The sequence below is a fragment of the Caretta caretta genome, chromosome 1, assembly GCF_965140235.1.
Source record: "Caretta caretta isolate rCarCar2 chromosome 1, rCarCar1.hap1, whole genome shotgun sequence".
In the NCBI taxonomy this organism is placed as follows: domain Eukaryota; kingdom Metazoa; phylum Chordata; order Testudines; family Cheloniidae; genus Caretta; species Caretta caretta.
The window spans coordinates 327415413-327432916 of record NC_134206.1 but is presented as its reverse complement, the minus strand read 5'-3'; the positions used below and the strand labels follow the sequence as shown (position 1 = coordinate 327432916).

Below are 17504 nucleotides of genomic sequence, written 5' to 3'. Positions count from 1 at the left end.
CCTTCTAGTGTAGACAAGTCCTAAATGACTCTGACACCCCAGAACAGGTGTGAAACACACGAGCAGCATGGGGAAACATGCAATGCTGCACCCAATATTGTCCCTGGTCTATGGAGAGAGAACACCTCATTCCTCAGAATTATCAAGCCGGCATTGTATTATCTATTCCCCTCCTTCTTTGTCATTCTAAAAGGATTGCAGTTTAAGGGATATTTTATGGTATGTCAGCAAGGAGCCGTCCACTGAAGAGCAAACAGGCTGATGGTGTTTAGAAACTCCCTTAGATACGGCAGAACCTTTGTTTGATTTCTTACTGGACAGCATGACAAGGAAGAAAAATTTAGGTGGAGCTGAAGCAGACTGAGGCAAATAAGACCCAGATCTTCTTTCAGTTCACATCCTAGGACTATGGATGGCAGGATTCTAGGGAAGAGGCAGAACATTTTTCTTCTTTTGGTTTTGTTGGGAAGAATATCTGGTAAGAACACTATTTTATTCCATTGCTAAATTTAAATCATTCTTGTCTGTTATAGTTTCTCTTAAGGGACCTAAAGTGTACTTTTGAGATCAGAACTTTTGACAAAAGAGTTCAAGGAACAGCTGTTTTGTTACCGGACTGCAGTGAGCCATGGGGCTGCATCAGTATAACTGTCAGGAGATTTCGGCCCATTGTGATCATTTATATACCATTACAATAATATTATGCCGGATGCTGTGCTACAGAATAACGTCCATGGTTCAAGATGAGAGTATTGGGGTGGGAAAGCAGGTGAATTTTCAAAAAAGCAAAGTCAGTTCACTTTAGGCAGCTCCAGGTTTTGTTCATATTTCATTTGTGGGTTAATTGAATTAAAGAAAAATTGTAGTTTTTAAAATGACATGAACTTGACCTATGTTTGTAGCAAGTTTTAAGAAGACCTTGCCATAAAGACATGTATAGAGCCCAGTTCTCCACCACCTTAAAGCTTGTGTAAATGGTAACGTTTTATACCCTCTTCTGATCTGGTCGCTTTTTAAACACTGATGTAGTCATTTACACTAAAAATCAGACTGGTAGTGTTTTATACCCACTTTGCACAGATATAAATGACTGTACCAGGTACAAAGCGATAAGGATCAGGCCAGTAGAATTTAGACTTTTTTTCTAGGTTCATGTTAGTGAACAGTTGGTGAATTAAAAACCAACCAATCAACCAACCAAACCCTCTCACCCACCCCCCACAAAACCCAGACCATGGCATGTTAACTTGGCAATATCAGTATTTGGGTTCAGCATGAGAGCATTACAGATACACAAAGAATAGACCTTCTAACAAGCAGCAAAGAAGAATGGACTGCTTACAGCAAAGGTTTCTTAAACTGTTGTCCATGGACCACTAAGCACTGGCTGGTGCTTGCAGAGAGCTGGCTGGTCACACATTGCTGGCTCTCCTCCTTTTTTTCTAGTCACTAAATTGCTTTAAAAACAGTGTTGCCATCTCTCATGAGTCTCATGATATTTGGTGTTTTCCCCTGTAAGTCCCAACTGCTTTAATCTGTAGATTGCATGAGGATCTCAGCTTTCAAGAGAGTAAAATTTGAGTGTACCATAAAGGCTCAGAAATCAGAAGGCAAAGCAAGAGGTCTCAAGATTTTTTTTTAAAAGAAATTCATAATTTTTAATAAAAAGAAAAGGAGGACTTGTGGCACCTTAGAGACTAACATATTTATTTGAGCATAAGCTTTCATGAGCTACAGCTCACTTCATCAGATGCATTCAGTGGAAAATACAGTGGGGAGATTTATATACATAGAGAACATGAAAGAATGGGTGTTACCATACACACAGTAACAAGAGAGTGATCACTTAAGGTGAGCTATCACCAGCAGTTGAGCGGGGGAGGGGGAGGGGGGAACCTTTTGTAGTGATAATCAAGGTGGGCCATTTCCAGCAGTTGACAAGAACGTCAGAGGAACAGTGGGGGGTGTGGGGGGGGGGAATAAACATGGGGAAATAGTTTTACTTTGTGTAATGACCCATCCATTCCCAGTCTTTATTCAAGCCTAAGTTAATTGTATCCAGTTTGCAAATTAATTCCAATTCAGCAGTCTCTCGTTGGAGTCTGTTTTTGAAGTTTTTTTGTTGAAGAATTGCCACTTCTAGGTCTGTAATTGAGTGACCAAAGAGATTGAAGTGTTCTCGGACTGGTTTTTGAATACAGTATCCCCGATAATGTCACGGCAAACCTGGTGGGTGAACTTTGTGACTATTTCACATTTGGGGACAATGTATACCTTCAAATCAGTGGCACTGCTATGGGTACCCGCATGGCCCCACAGTATGCCAACGTTTTTATGGCTGACTTAGAACAATGCTTCCTCAGCTCTCGTCCCCTAGTGCCCCTATTCTACTTGTGCTACATTGATGACATCTTCATCATCTGGACCCACGGAAAAGAAGCCCTTGAGGAATTCTACCATGATTTCAACAATTTCCACCCCACCATCAACCTCAGCCTGGACCAGTCCACACAAGAGATCCACTTCCTGGACACTACGGTGCTAATAAGCGATGGTCATATAAACACCAGCATATACCAGAAACCTACTGACCGCTATTCCTACCTACATGCCTCCAGCTTTCATCCAGACCATACCACACGATCCATTGTCTACAGCCAAGCTCTACGATACAACCGCATTTGCTCCAACCCCTCAGACAGAGACAAACACCTACAAGATCTCTATCAAGCATTCTTACAACTACAATACCCACCTGCTGAAGTGAAGGAACAAATTGACAGAGCCAGAAGAGTACCCAGAAGTCACCTACTACAGGATAGGCCCAACAAAGAAAATAACAATACGCCACTAGCCATCACCTTTAGCCCCCAACTAAAACCTCTCCAACGCATCATCAAGGATCTACAACCTATCCTAAAGGACGACCCATCACTCTCATGGATCTTGGGAGACAGGCCAGTCCTTGCTTACAGACAGCCCCTGAACCTGAAGCAAATACTCACCAGCAACCACACATCACACAACAGAACCACTAACCCAGGAACCTATCCTTGCAACAAAGCCCGTTGCCAACTGTGTCCACATATCTATTCAGGGGACACCATCACAGGGCCTAATAACATCAGCCACACTATCAGAGGCTCGTTCACCTGCACATCTACCAATGTGATATATGCCATCCTGTGCCAGCAATGCCCCTCTGCCATGTACATTGGTCAAACTGGACAGTCTCTACGTAAAAGAATAAATGGACACAAATCAGAAGTCAAGAATTATAACATTCATAAACCAGTTGGAGAACACTTCAATCTCTCTGGTCACTTGATTACAGACCTAAAAGTTGCAATTCTTCAAAAAAATAAGTTCAAAAACAGACTCCAACGAGAGACTGCCGAATTAGAATTAATTTGCAAACTGGATACAATTAACTTAGGCTTGAATAAAGACTGGGAGTAGATGGGTCATTGCACAAAGTAAAACTATTTCCCCATGTTTATTTTCCCCCCTCCCCCCGCCCTGCACCCTCTACTGTTCCTCAGACGTTCTTGTTAACTGCTGGAAATGGCCCACCTTGATTATCACTACAGAAGGTTTTTTCTCCTCCCCCACCCCCCCACCCCCGCTCTCCTGCTGGTAATAGCTCATCTTAAGTGATCACTTTCCTTACAGTGTGTATGGTAACACCCATTTTTTCATGTTCTGTGTGTATATAACTCTCCTCACTGTATTTTCCACTGAATGCATCCGATGAAGTGAGCTGTAGCTCACGAAAGCTTATGCTCAAATAAATTGGTTAGTCTCTAAGGTGCCACAAGTCCTCCTTTTCCTTTTGATTTTTAATGTGATTCAGTGCAGAGAGGCAGCAGCAGGGGGTATCAGGTGACTGATATTTCTAGCTATCATGCGAATACAAGCAATGGAGTAACAATACTGCATTAACATCAGTAACTTGCAGTGGCAGAGCCCCAGCATTTAAGCAGAAAATAAATAGTTTGAGCCTCCTGTCACTTGCATGGGTTCGACAGCAGAGTAACATCACAATTCATATCAGCATGAGAAGAGTTTCAGGTCATTTCTGTTCACAGCATGTGGCAGAAGGTGTGTGCTCTGTCCCAGCTGACATTCACAGAGAGGGCATGAAGTGAGCTGTAGCCCATGAAAGCTTATGCTCCAATAAATTGGTTAGTCTCTAAGGTGCCACAAGTCCTCCTGTTCTTTTTGCAGCACAGCTGCTACTCTGGAACCCTTCACAGAAGTGTAATTTTACTTTCCTTTTCAAATATGCAGGGGGAAAAACACTGTCACTTAATGGCTTGCCTGCTACAGGCAATGTGACAGAAAATTCTTCAGCTTATGTTTTGGTTCATACGTTTAGTGTTACTTTATCACCATCACCTTCTGAAGTGGCTTCAGGATATCCTTTAATAATAAACTCAAATCCACTTACGAAAGCTTTTCGGATTGATCCTGGAGCTACACATACTTACCAGGTAAGTTTTCAATTCAACTTGGGCAATGTGTTTAGTCTGTAGACTGATGCTTACTCTTTGGATTACTGAGAGCTGATATTGGTACAGTATTTATTCATGTATCATTTAATTGTAAGAGTTGCAAAAGCAGATCAAGGTATCTATTACAGGAAATTCAACTCTTATAGCACCCAAATAGCTGATAGTGCTTCTAGGCTTTTTATTGGTTTTCAAACACCATATTTGTTCCACATATCACAGAAGTAATTGTTTTAAAAAATACTAAGGTGAATAAAGAAAAGGAGGACTTGTGGCACCTTAGAGACTAACCAATTTATTTGAGCATGAGCTTTCGTGAGCTACAGCTCACTTCATCACATGCTCAAATAAATTGGTTAGTCTCTAAGGTGCCACAAGTCCTCCTTTTCTTTTTGCGAATACAGACTAACACGGCTGTTACTCTGTAAGGTGAATAAAAGCACCTGGGGCCTGATTCTGATCTTACCTACCCCTGTGTGGATTAGGTAATGTAAACTCAGAATCAGGCCCTCATTGAATCCAACTTGTTGCACGATAACAGAATTTTACTAACTCACCTTAATGGGGAAGATTGTCAACCTTACTTAAGCTGAATCCAGTTTAATCAGCCCCTTGAAGGCTCCCTCAGTACTGAGGAATCCTTGGACTTCATAGAGCTGCCAAAGGGATGGTTTGCCACCCTCCTGGCTGCTGATTCAGATGGCATATTTGGGGAAGGGAGGTATAGCTTGGGCCCCAGATATCCTCAGTTACTGGCAGGGCCCTTGGGGGCTCTGCACAGCAGCATAGCTGGAACAAGCTAGAGCAGTTCTCCAGGTTCCCTAACTTACTGGGAGGCAGTACAGATCAGCTGCAGGATCCGAGGGACAAGAAATTAGCTTAAAGCAGAAAGGTGCAGCAACACCAGATTGAGGCCTGCCTTACCCCTAAAAAAATAGATTGACTTAGCTTTATCTCCCAGGGCTGTGAAAATTTTCACACCCTCTGTGATGTAGTTAGGTCGATCTAACCCCCATGGTAGATGCAGCTAGATCAACAGAAGAATTCTTCCATCACCCTAGCTACCGCTTCTCCAAGATTTTTCACACTTGCTATCTGGTCACCCCAAAGGGAAACCCCCCTTCTGAAAATGTATGAAGCATCTACACTGCAGAACCATACCTGTGCTGCTATAGTGTAGATGTGCCCTGAAATCTGTCCCAATGACTCCATTGTGAATTACTAAGTTCTGCAAACTACTAGGCAAGTGAAAAACATGATTTAAAAAGCTAGGATGATGCGGCACAAATGTAATTAGCTCATTTACTGGACAAGCGTAGTTAGTGTTAATTATTTATGCTGTTGCATAATATTCTAATGAATGTGTAGTACCATATTTTGTAAAAGTAATGAACGCCTAGTAATGAGATACCCCAGAACTACACTCTACAATTAAGTCTTTGCTGAGATATGGGGAAGGCTATTTTCATGCATGAATTATGGGGGCTGACAATTAGAATCTCTATTTTCACAACCCTCTGCTGCTGTGGTGCGAGAGCGGGAGGAGAGCATAGGGAGATTCTTACCTACCCTCCACCCACAGAACAAAAGCAGCAGAGCAGGTTCCCCACACATTATGCAGGAACATGCTAGCCCATGCACCAAGTCTCCTGCTTTGAGCAGTGTATAGCTAAGGCTCCCCCTCTCCAGGCCCACAGCAGCAGCAATCGGTAGTTGGAGTTAGAATTGTTCCTGCTCAGAGGCGCAAAGAGTGGTCCAGCTCACCTCCAGATAACATGCTGTATTTCTCCATCGTGCTCTGTAAGGACAATTGAGCATCTCTTTCCTCTTCATTGGAGAGGCATCTAAAAACAGCAGCATCAAAGCTGAATATATAGCTTACCACACTGTTCATGAAATCAGTGAAAATGTTTAATTGTTGTGAATTGGAGGTATATTTCTATTAAGCAGGACCCAATCTGCTTAGAAATATCTAGATTCTCATTTAGACTGTGTGGCAGAGTGGCACCCACCTCCCACGAGCGCACCCTGGTTGAGGGTGTGCATGCCTGTGATTTTTTTCTCTGCTCACAGCGACCCATCAGCCACTGCGTTTGTTAAGTGGGGCTTCGGTGACTCAGCCCTCCGGCCAAGTCACACTCTCTCCATGTGCAAAACAAGCAAAGCCCTTCCGGGGGATACAGTCCAAAATGTCCTTCAGTCCTCCCTGGACTCAGTCTTTAATAGTCCAACAGGGACCTACTGCAGTACCCCCTCAGTTGGTGCATCTTCCTGTAGCCCTCAGTCTTTAACCAGTCCAACATGGCACCTTTTTATATGTATTTATTCCTATATACAATAATTACAGATTTGATTGCATAGTGTGCTACTAATAATTTGTTACATTTCAGGTTGTTACCACTGGAGATCCTGTTCTAGATTATGAAACTATGCCAAACAGCTTTGATTTGCAGATTTATGTCAGTGATACAGCTGGGGCAAGTGACCTTCAAATACTTACTGTCCAAATAACAGATGTTAATGAACCTCCTGTGTTTCGTGGCAATTTGGCAAACCAAAGTAAGAGAACTGCTTGGAAGTAACAAAAGAGACTAATGCTTGAAATTACAACATTGGGAAACTAAACCTTAATCACTAAATGTTATAGACAGAATGCCTAGCAATGCTTATAGTTAAGATTGGCCAAATATTTCCATTCTAGAGGGTCACTGTGGTTGTTACCTGTTTTATGTTTTCAGCTGAAATTTAGTGATTGATCTCATGCAGGGAGTGACTTCCCTCCTTGAGACTTGCACTAAAAATGGGTTAAGCATTTTCAAATACCAAAAGAGTGAAAAGAAAGCAGTGCTAGTGATAACAATAAATATTTATGAGCTTTTTTGATTCGTTGAAGTGTCTTAGTGGCAGCTATTAGAGACTTCCCATTTGATAGGGAGGTAGAGTGGGATCCATACAAGTACATAAACATCCGAGTACTATTTTTAGGCATCACAGCAATCCACAAAACTCCCCTTGGCTGCGCCTAACCATCTAGGCACCTAAAGTCTCTTGCCATCTAAGTTTCTGCATCTGAACCTCCTTCTGCGCATCCGGGTGCCAATCTCCCACCTGAGCCACACAGTGATTGACAAACCAGGGGAAAGACAAACTGTTTGGCCACCTAAATCATTTGTGGGGCCTGATTAGAGGTTGCCTAATTCCACATGAAACAGCTGGGGTGGGGGCAGGAAAAGAGGCCCTCCCTTATAACCTTTAGCATAGTGGCTAGGGTTCTGAGCTGGGATGGGGGCAATGCTCAGTTTAAGTCCTCTCTCTGCTTGATGAGGAGAAGCATAGGCACCGACTGCACAGGTGCTCTGGGGCTGGAGCACCCACGGAACAAAAATAGTGGGTATTCAGCACCCACCCGCCGATCAGCTGTTTGGCAGCGAGCAGAAGGTGCTGGGGGGAGAGGATGGAGTGGGGCCAGGAACAGGAAGAGCGAAGGTGGGGTTTTGGGGGAAGTGGCATGGCCTCTGGGCAGAGTGGGCGTGGAGCATCCACCCAGAAAAATGAAAAATTGGTGCCTGTGAGCAGAAGGGATTTGAACAGGGATCTGCCACTTCTCAGGTGAGCGCCCTAGACTATGCAGTCTCCCTCAATCTCTCCTGTTGAAGTTGTTCCACTTTAAATAATTGAACAATTAAATATTAATTGGGCCAGAAAAAGAGCCTATAGCCTGGTGGTTAGGGCACTCCCCTGAGAAGTGGCAGATCCCTGTTTGAATCCCTTCTCCTCATTGGGCACTTGAACTAGGGCTCTCCCACATCCCGGGGGAGTACCCTAACCCTTGGGTTAAATATTAAGGGAGCTCCTTCTCCTGCCCAAGCCTGGCTGTTGTGTGTGGATTTAGGCAGCCTCTGATTGTTCCCTGCATGTGACTTAAGTGGCCAAACACCCACCTTCTCCCAGTTTGTAAATCACAAGCAAAGATAGGCCCCTCCTAGCAGCCCGGATTTAGGCATGGAAATCTGACCTGAGGGTGTGGGGCTTAGGACGTGCTCCCCACCCCCCATTGGCTATTTTAGGCAGATCCCCACCTAGCCTGTTGGCTTTTGTGGATCACATTCTGAGGCACCTATCTATCTCCTCATATAGGAGTCTAGTGGCTAACCCAGGCTTTTCAGATTGCAGTGTTGCTCCTGTGTTTTTTAGTCACCTAAAAGTTAGGCATTGTGATGCTGAGTGTCTTGACATTCAAGTTCCTTCTATGGAACCAGGCATAGCCACTTTGTTATGGACATACTGTTTTGTGCCTTGTTGAAAACTGAATTGGATTTGGAGAAGCAACAAAGGTTTAAATAAATGTACTTTGTGCATGTGCAAGAGTTTCTGAAAGACAATAAAGCTAGTGTTCAGCCAGCGTGCACAGCAGTACAGTGAATCTGCATGTGTGTGAGAGAAATTTATGTGGGAAATCAGTTTTAAATGTAAGGTCATGGGGATTATGATCTGTGATAGTGCATAAGGAAAGAGACAGGGTTCCAAAAATACTATCTCCATGTGATCGGTGATTTTGGCCCAGCTCTGTGTGTGTGTGTGTGTGTGTGTGTGTGGGCGGGGGGGTGTGTGCAATGTGTGGGAACTTGGAGCACCTCTGCTTCATTCACTGCAGCAATTGCTCAGGGTGTTGAGAAGGAGGCTGGAGTTCACAGAATCCCTTCCTCATTCAGGGTGGGGTTTGGAAGGAGAGCAGTGTATGTTCAGTACATGGCCCCACATCTCAAAGAGGATAAAAGTAAATATCAAACAGCTGCCTGGCTCACTGAGCACCTATCTAGCTCACTCAGTAATGAGGGGACCTGCAGAACTTATACCATGACATCATGTAACTGAAGGCTGTATAACATATACATATATAAAGGGGCAGAATTAAGGTTACAAGAGAAATCATAATTTTGTCACTTCCTGACTTTTAAGAGTTTCAGTTTGAAACTTCAGTGTTCTAACATGTGTGTGTGTATGTGTATGGAACAGCAATGAATTATTAAACATTCAAAGATTTTTTTTTCCTACCCAAAAATACAGATGGGCCAGAGCCACAAAATATGGAGCCAGCTTATGAACTCCTCAATAGTTGGGAGAATGGCAATGTTATTTCAGGGTTTTGGCTCACTGGCAGAGGCCAGTGATGAAGTTTGGATCTAAGTTTAAATACTGATCCCTGCCAAAGTTAAGGATTAAGAGCCAGTGCAGGTTTTGGTTCAGGCCCATTTCTAGCTGGAAAACAGCCAGTTTAACAAATAACATGTAAGCATCCCTGGAGTTCTTGCTTCTTTACTATACTTTGTACAAGAGACAAAATAAACTCCTTGGAGAAGGGCCTGGGTCTTCAGAGCATGGACAGTGCCTAGCATGTTGTGGGTGCTACTGTAAAAAATAATAATGAGATTTGACATGATGATGCTTCAGGGGATGGGCGCAGCATGAAACATGCTATATTTGGGAGCTTGTTAAAAATAATTGCATCAGTTTAACACTCAGCTAGAGCTGCAGTAAATCAGTGAACACAGACATAGGAGTTGTCTAACTGGGTGGGGTTAGTTATCAATACCAGCTGCCGTTAACACTGATGGCACATTCACTGGTTATTAAAATGTGTCTGTTTCTCATTAAACTTCATATTCATATCACTGTCATCTAGGAATCCTCATTCTGCTGTTTGGGGATTCCTGCTGCTCCTTTGGGCACAAGCAGCCAGTCAGGGTCAGGGACAGATTAATATTCTATAAGCACAGGACACAGCAGACATGAAAAAGTCTACAGTAAATAATGAGTTAAAGGTCCGCTTACTCATTAACTGCCCATACTAGCAATAATTCCTATACATCTTAGGAAAGCTGGGATTCCCATGTTTCCAATGATGTAGCACATGAGATCCTAGTCCTAGCAGTTCATGATATGAACTGAATTGACGTAGACACAGTGAAGAAAAAGGACAAACACAAGGATGGATTTTAAAGCATCAGGCCACAACTTTATTACATTTAACACTTGGGAGGGCTGCTATCTATCCTGTTAGCCATACTCTCACCTGCCAGGCATTTTAAGTGGTTCCAGTGTGGGGGCTAAAGGATTCCCTACCCAATAACCCACCACTCGTGTAGGCTCTCTTCATCTTACCCCTAGGACTCAGTTCGTTTTTCTGAGTCCTACTTCTGCCCCCAAGGGGGACCAAGGGTACGAAAAGGGGGGAACCTCAGCCCACAAAGGCCTCAGGGTCTCCTCCTATCCCATGAACACAAGGCCCACCAGTAAAATCCCAGGTCTTTTACTTCTGCGAACCATCCCTTTTATCCTTTTAACCACACTCAAAACTAGCGGCAAGTTGCAATGAAATAACATCCTTATTGAGTATTAATTATTAAACTCTGTTCTTATTTAACTTAACCGTGCCTCCAGGATGCTGTGAGCAAGGCAAAAAACTCCCCAGCCCTCTGCCAGTTTGGCCCCTACAGGAAGAAAAAAATTCATTCCTGACCCTACAGCGGGCAAACAATCAGAGCCATAGCATCCACAAAACACAGCTTCATGGCTGCTAGTACAGGGGACAGAGGGTGAGGCTGCTAGAATGGAGCAAAAAGCAAGAGGCTTCACGAGGCCGAAGCTAGGGTTTAAATTAATGAAAGAGGAGAGTGAGGGACCAGTCAGATCCCTTCCTCCCCAAGCTTGCCAACCAGTGACTAGAGACTTTGAAGGGGAAGGGCACCCCTGCATCCTCTCAGCACATGTTCTCTTTCCACATTCAACTGGGCCTAACCCAATTGCTGCTGGCCCCATCAGGTTTCCCATTTATTGAGGCAGGTGGGTGGTACTGGTCACAATCCCCCAATGACATAAAAATTCAAGCTAGCCCAGGTCATTTACCAATGACCAGTTCAAGATATGCTCTGTCTGTCAGTGATGTAAGCTTCATAATCACAAATATTGATGGTTGTCTATTTACAGCATGGGGGCATGTTCTTTTGACCCAGCTGTGTGTTGTTTTGGTGTGTGTTTGGGTATTTTGTTTATTTTGGAATTAGACAGAGTTGCAGAGTGAGTACATGCATCAGGTAATGACGTGTTCTGATACAGTCAGTATATCTGTGTCTTTTTTAAAGATAAAATTAACATTGACTATATTTCTATTCATCCAGCTGTAATGATCTATATCTTGGAGGGAAATAGAACACCTCCTGGAGTTATTTACCAGATTGATGCATCTGATCCTGAACAGTCACAACTCACAGTAAGTTTAATTAAGGAAAAAAGAGAGAGAGACAATGCAATCCACTGCATCTGAAGTATAACTAATTCCCAGGAACTTTCTCCTCTGAACTCACTCATCAGGCATATAGAAAACGGTATATTGTCAGTTGAAATGAAACATTTTAAATAATAAGCTAGAATAGCAGAATGTTATTTTTGATAAGAAGGGACCAATCTCTCACCACTGGGGTATGGAGTAGGTTTTAAAATTTGAACACCCTGAAGTTAGAGTTTGGAGACAGGGTTTTGCTATGACCCACCATAGATATAGCAGGTAACGGGGTCTTTCTTACAAACTGTCTCCAAAACCCCTTTTCAGAGTAAGGGTTAAATGGGGCTTTTAATCTTTTATGTTACATTGAAGTTTCTTTTAAATGAAACATTGGGGAAATAACTCTTCATGCAATGAAACCTCAGCATTTAGCCATCTGGAAAGCAATACAGTGTGATTTGTGGCCAACAGCTTAAAAAAATGAAAAGGTTCTGGATATCAGCAGGAATTTCAGAAAAGTCACTTTTTGCAGACTTTTACCTGAGAAACTGGTGAAAGATACAACATTATCACAAACAGACACTTCAGGTGTTACTTCAGCCTGTAGCAATACTCAAAAGACCAATTACATTTTAGGAGCTGCATTCTTGACCTCCTTACTCAGTCTTTTCTCAGTCAAACTCCCACTGAAGTCAATGTGGGTTTGACTGAATAAGAAAAGATGTAAAGGCCTCAGGATTTAGCTCTAGATTAACGATTATTGCCAATGAAAGAGAAAAATAACTGCAGTGAATTCTTCATAAGCAAAAGTCTTTGAATCTGTGATAAATCCCAGTCATAATAAGGAGACGCACATGCAGAAATGATGGACTGCTGGTACAATAATACTCCCAGCAGGAAAACTAGAGTGGTCCATTGACAAGAATTTGTTAGCTTAATTGATTAGATTACTCAGCCGCTTTTTCAGCAACTTCAGTTAAACATATCACAATAGGAGATGAGTTGTGGTTACACTCGGTTCTATTTCATTTCTGTTTGTCAAAGAAGTAACACAAGAGGAGTAGCACCAGTTGAGCAGGTCTTTCATAAGGCTGTAGGATTTTTAAGAACACTTTACTGATCACCTGGCTTATCATTATTTGATGCTGTATGTTCTAGAATATCACTTGTTAAGTTAGGCCTGGTCTACACTACACAGTTAGGTTGACTCAAGGCACCTTACGTTAACCTAGCTGTGGGTGTCTCTCCACTTGAATTTGGCTCCTGATGACATAAGTGCCCCATTACACTGATTTAATAACACCACCTCCCCAAGCAACATAGAGTCAGGGTCAACGTAGTTAGGTCGACGCAATGTGAGTGTAGACACTCTGTTACTTATGTCAACCTTTACTAGCCTCCAGCAGTTGTCTCACAATGCCCCACAGTGTCCGTTCTGGTCACTGTTGTGAACTCCACTGCTTCAGGGTCAGGTAGATGGGAAGCCCCACGAATTTCTGAAATTCCTTTTCCTGATTGCCTGGCTTGGCGAGCACACCCTAGCAGCTCTCCACTGTTGAGTGCAACTGCCCAGCTGACCATGCTGGCTACACACTCCAGGCACACTCCTGCCTGGAGGAGACAGGAGGTGGTGGATCTCCTGGGCCTCTGGGGAGAAGAGGCTCTGCAGGCACAGCTCCCATCCAGCCACAGAAATGTGGATATCTATGAGTAGGTTGCTTGACAGATGCAGGAGATGGGCTACAACAGGGACCAGCAGCAGTGCCATATGAAAGCCGAGGAGCTGCGGCAGGTGTACCAGAAGGCCAGGGAGGCCAACAATCGATCTGGTGCTGAGCTGCAGAAAGCTGCATGCCATCCTCAGCAGAGACCCCACCACTACCCCCAAGAACCCTGTGGATACTTCTGAGGAGCCCGAATCACAGGCCCCTGCCATGAACAGTGAGGAGAAGTGGACGAGGAGGAGGAGCAGGTGACCGGGGGATCTAGCTGCTCAGTGAGCCAGGACCTGGTTTTGACTCCACTGGAGTCCAGCCAGTCCTGACTGTCGAGCACAGGAGAGCCTGGTGCAGGGGAAGGAAACTCTGGTAAGTGTGCAGTTTACTTTGAAATTACAAGGAGCCTCTGTTACCCTCAGGAATGAGATATCAGCTAAAATCACCACCCCCGGGAGAAACGGTGCCAGTATGCAGTTCCATTGCCCTATACAACCAGAATTATGCAACAGAGCAATTCCCTCCTCGTTTTCCCAACTGCTGGAGGGCCATCCTCAGCATGGCTGGTGCCATGCTCTATCAGTCCCAAGCAGAAGTGAGAATGCAGCACTTACAACTTTTGGGGAGCAAGGGGAGTGAGTTCCACGTTACATTTTGATTTCCATCATGAAAACACTGACAAAGGTACCTGTGTGTGTTGTACCTGCAGCTGCTGCCATTGCAGCTGTAGGGTCTCCCCATCCCCACTCACGGAATGCCTGAGCCAGATACGGAGGAAGAAAAGAGGACTAAGGATGACGTGTTCCAGGATATCCTGCAAGCCAGTGCTGCATCAGAGAATGAGCACAGGGCTTGGAGGATGACCCTTACTGGTAACCTGGAGAAGGATGGAGTGGAGAGGAGAAAGGTGCAGGAAAAGGAGAGGGGATGTGCAGCAGGACATGCTTGTTCTTCTCAGACAGCAAACAGAGATGCTGCAGACTCTGGTGGGCCTGTAGGTCCAACAATTCCATGCTCGTTTCCCGCTGCAGCCCATTGAGAACTCAATATTGGGACCAGAGGTGAAAGTAAGCCGGTCCGGTCCGGCGTACCTGCAAGAGCCAGTACGCTGTGCCGGACCAGACTGGCTTCCCCAGGCTGGCGCTTTAAAGGACCCCAGGCTCCCCGCAGCGGCTAGAGCCCCCTTTAAAGCGCCACCTGAGCCCCGCTGCCGGAGCCCCGGGGTAGTGGCGGCAGGGCTCCGGTGGTCATTAAAAGGGTCTGGAGTTCCACTGCGGTAGCGGTGGCTGGAGCCCGGGGCCCATTTAATCACCCCTGAGCCTCTGCAGCTGGAAGCTCTGGGGGTAATTTAAAGGCCTGGGGGCTCCCAGTCACAGCTGGAGCCCTGGGGCCTTTAAATCTTGATTTAAAGGGCCCAGGTATTTAAAAGCCCCGACTCTTCCAGTTGAGGCCACGCCTCTTCTGGTCGAGGCCATGCCCCCTGCTCAGGACTCTGGAGTACTGGTAAGTCCTTTAAGTTACTTTCACCCCTGATTGGGACCTTCCTATGTCCCCACTCAACATTCCATGTGGCATCAGGGGTCAGTGCACTACCCTTATCACTCCACTCCAGGGGACATTAAAGACAATCACAGCTTCATATACACTGACCTGTGTAAGCCCCGGTTGGTGTATGTGTACCTAAAATGGACATGACTATTTTTTCCACATCATAAGTTCTATTCCCTTAATTTTTAAATTTTTATTAAATTTCAAAAGGTTTTCTTTAATTGCCCCATTCATATTACAGAATAAGTTTTTTTTTGTAATGAAATTAATCTTTATTAGTTCACAATATATGCTGGTTGGTGCTGAGTAGGTCGGACAGCAGCCAATTATCTGTTACTGCACAGTGTCACACAACCCATAGCACCATTCATAAACAATATAAATAGATGCATTGACAATATTATATTCCAAAATACACAGAAATCACCACAAGATTCATACTGGGCCACAAAAGAGCAAGGCCAGGTGAACCACACTACAGCACACACACACTATTCTGGATCATTATTAAAATGGTCTTTCAAAGCCTCCCTGAGCTTGGCTATTCAAAGTCAGCAGATAGTTGCCCCACCTCCACCCTGGCAGAAACTTTTCCCCCTTTGCTTTACAGGATACAGAAGGCAGCTATAGCCACTGGGATATTTTTCTCACTGAAGTCCAAAAAAGCGAACAGGATGTTAGGAATCATTAAAAAAGGGATAGAGAATAAGACGGAGAATATCTTATTGCCCTTATATAAATCCATGGTATGCCCACATCTTGAATACTGCGTACAAATGCAAATACAAAAAAAGTACAAATACTGCGTACTCCTCATCTCAAAAAAGATATACTGGCATTAGAAAAGGTTCAGAGAAGGGCAACTAAAATGATTAGGGGTTTGGAACGGGTCCCATATGAGGAGAGATTAAAGAGGCTAGGACTTTTCAGCTTGGAAAAGAGGAGACTAAGTGGGGATATGATAGAGGTATATAAAATCATGAGTGGTGTGGAGAAAATGAATAAGGAAAAGTTATTTACTTGTTTCCATAATATAAGAACTAGGGGCCACCAAATGAAATTAATGGGCAACAGGTTTAAAACAAATAAAAGGAAGTTCTTCTTCACACAGCGCACATTCAACCTGTGGAACTTCTTGCCTGAGGAGGTTGTGAAGGCTAGGACTATAACAGGGTTTAAAAGGGAACTAGATAAATTCATGGAGGTTAAGTCCATTAATGTCTATTAGCCAGGATAGGTAAGGAATGATGTCCCTAGCCTCTGTTTGTCAGAGGGTGGAGATGGATGGCAGGAGAGAGATCACTTGATCATTACCTGTTAGGCTCACTCCCTCTGGGGCACCTGGCATTGGCCACTGTTGGCAGACATGATACAGGGCTGGATGGACCTTTGGTCTGACCCAGTATGGCCATTCTTATGTTCTTATGTTCCAATCTTGTAAGGAAACAATGCCAGCTACCCTGGAAATGGCACATTCCCCTGTCATTCTGCACCCGCTGAGCCTGTAGCTGAAGTGCTCCTTGGTGCTGTTGAGGGGGCAGGAGTATGGCTTCATGAGCCATAGGAGCAAGGGATAGGCTGGGTTCCCCAGGATCACTATTGGCATTTCAACAGTGCCAATGGTAATCTGCCGGTTGGGAAAGAAAGTCCCTGCTTGCAGCTTTCTGAACAGTCCTTTGTTCTTAAAGATACATGTGTCATGCACTTTCCTTGACCAGCCCTCACTGCTGTCAATAAGGCGTCCCCAGTGATCCTGCAGCGGTTGCTTAACCATAGAAAAGTAGCCCTTTCTGTTGCCGTACTCTGTGGCAAGGTGGTCTAACTCCAAAAAAAGGAATAGGCGTCATCTATCACCCCACCACAGTTCAGAAACCCCCGGCTGCAGAACCATCCACTATGTCCTGCACATTGCTGAGAGTCACAATCCTGCATAGCAGGAGGCGATTAATGGCCCTGCACACATGCATGACAATGGCCTCTGGGGTGGATTTCCTGACTCCAAATTGATTCCCAACTGGCTGTAGCCATCTGGCATTGCAAGTTTCCAGGGTACGATCACTACTTGCTTCTCAGGTGTCTCTGCATTGGATGGCTGGGGCACACAGATCTAGGAATGTGGCCTTGCTCATCCAAAAGTTCTGCAGCCACGGCTCATCAGCCTGAAGTTGCATGATGATGCAATTTCACCAGTCAGTGCTCGTTTCTCAGTCCCAGAACCAGCACTTTACCATCTCCAGCTGCTCCATGAATGCCACCAACAATCTTGAATTGTTTTTTTCTATGTCCCATGGTAATCTAGCCTCCAAGGAATTATGTCCCCTGCAGCTCCTCCTGAGGTTCTGCAGTACCCCGGGATCATGCACCCTATCCTTGCAATGCTCATGAACTGAGTGTAGAACTGCGCAGGTGCCATGCATCTATCAGAGATGGCATATGGTAAGAGGAGAT

At 44.4% G+C, this 17504-nt stretch overlaps 1 protein-coding gene across 1 annotated transcript in view; it reads left to right on the top strand.

Moving 5' to 3' along the window:
* The first annotated feature begins 408 nt into the window (after window positions 1-408).
* Window positions 409-17504, top strand: part of CDHR3 (cadherin related family member 3) — a 66590-nt gene continuing 49494 nt past the window's right edge. The window contains exons 1-4 of the mRNA XM_048836348.2: window positions 409-478; window positions 4291-4493; window positions 6902-7070; window positions 11690-11781. Coding sequence (XP_048692305.2) covers window positions 409-478; window positions 4291-4493; window positions 6902-7070; window positions 11690-11781 — 534 coding nt within the window. The remainder of the gene's footprint in view (window positions 479-4290; window positions 4494-6901; window positions 7071-11689; window positions 11782-17504) is intronic.